Genomic DNA, 1,693 nt, shown 5'->3' with positions numbered 1-1,693 from the left:
TACTGGAGTGTAATCCCAACACTCAGGAGGCTGAGGCAGGAGAATCATTGCAAGTTTGCGATCAACCTGAGCTACAAAGTGAGCTCAAGACCAGCCTGAACTGCACAGTGAGTCTGTCTCAAAAGGACAAAAATAGGTCAGGCCAAATAGCTTGGTGGATTAAGGGGGGGGAGGGTTGCTCATTCCCCGGGCCCACCCTGCCGGCCCCGCCCCTGGCGCGTGCTGAGACAGCAGTTTAGACTGGGTGTGGTGGCATGCTTGTAATCTCAGAGAAGCATTTATTCAACTGAGCCATCTCCCTGCCCCGGTAATCCCAGCTCTTGGGAGGCTGTAAACAGGTGGATCACTACGAGTCCAATCTAGTACTGAGACTGTGAACACCCTGTAGACCCTTCCCTAAAATACAAAAAAAAAGACAAAAATAAAATCCTATGAAGCCTATTACAAAGAAAAAAAGAAAGAAAAAAGGGTTTATTTGATACTTGCTGATCCAAAATTACTTAAAGTGGGGCCAGAGAAACTAGCTCATTGGTGTAAGCGCCTGCCGGGGCAAGGGCAGGGTTCTAAGTTCCTGCTACCAAAAGCAAACAAATGAGGCTGGCGAGAAAGCTCAGCGTGGACTAAAATTCTGCTTAGGGAAGTGCAGGGACCGAGTTTGATCCTGGGTACCAGATGCCATGCAGGCCCCGCCCCAGGTGTGTTGAGCCTGTGACCAAGTCTGGGTGTAGTCTTGGCATGGGGGCGCACGCCTGTAATTCCAGCGCTTGGGAGGCTCAAAACAGGAGGATCACTAGGAGTCCAAGCTGCATAGTGAGACCCTATGCCAAATACATTAAAGAAATTTCAAAAGCTAGCACTAGAGGTTCTACTTGACTCAGCTGTTCTCTTTGTAGGTATCTTCCAAGGGGTTAAAAGCGTCACACCACAGTTATACATCCCCATGTTCGTAGCAGCACAATTTATAATAGCTAAATCTGGCAAGCAGCCCATATACTCAGCAACAGATGAATGGATAAAAAATGTGCTTATATACAGTGAAGTACTACTCACCCATAAAGTTTGAAAGACTAAATTTGAATCATTTGTGGGGAAACGGGTGCACCTCAAGAGCATAATCTTAGGTAAAATAAATTGAACACACAAATTTAAACACTTGCGCATTGTTGCTTTTGTGTAAGAAACCCAAAAGGGTAAATAGGGAGCAAAATTAATGAGCAATATTGGGAAGCACGAAGAGTCTAAATGAGAAGGGGATCGAGGGGGGGAGGGAAAGGGGATTTAAGAAGACGGGAAGGGAAAAGTAGAAACGAAGCTTTTGTAAATGCGGAGGGGAATGGGAAAAAGCAACCAAGACGTGTTATGTACAGGCACAAGATCCCTATGATGAATGTGATCAATGACAAATACATACTAATAAAGAGAATAAAGTTTAAAAATGTTTTAATAGCTGAATTCAAACACCTACGGTACTTAGATGCCAATAGAATACCCACCTCTGACAGGACTAAACAAAAAAAGGGGGATTCAAAGGAAAGATCATTTTGTATTTATATATACAAAATAGTTAGGATAGATATACAGCTCTTTTTTCTTAATTCAATGAGAAGAAAGAGGTGTACTAATAGTGTTTGGACAGGATATCCTGTCTGCTTCTTATACTATGGGTAACCACTAAGAAGGTAACAATGGACCG

The 1,693-nt window shown here is 43.6% G+C and overlaps 1 protein-coding gene across 1 annotated transcript in view; it reads right to left on the bottom strand.

The window, feature by feature from the left end:
• Ei24 (EI24, autophagy associated transmembrane protein) overlaps window positions 1-942 on the bottom strand; it is a 17,247-nt gene extending 16,305 nt beyond the window's left edge. Inside the window, exon 1 of the mRNA XM_012516947.2 lies at window positions 924-942. Coding sequence (XP_012372401.1) covers window positions 924-942 — 19 coding nt within the window. The remainder of the gene's footprint in view (window positions 1-923) is intronic.
• Window positions 943-1,693: the final 751 nt, after the last annotated feature.

Source organism: Octodon degus, unplaced genomic scaffold, assembly GCF_000260255.1.
Source record: "Octodon degus isolate 3935 unplaced genomic scaffold, OctDeg1.0 scaffold00136, whole genome shotgun sequence".
NCBI classification, from domain to species: domain Eukaryota; kingdom Metazoa; phylum Chordata; class Mammalia; order Rodentia; family Octodontidae; genus Octodon; species Octodon degus.
The sequence above is the reverse complement of the archived record's forward strand: the minus strand, read 5'-3'. Positions and strand labels throughout refer to the sequence as shown.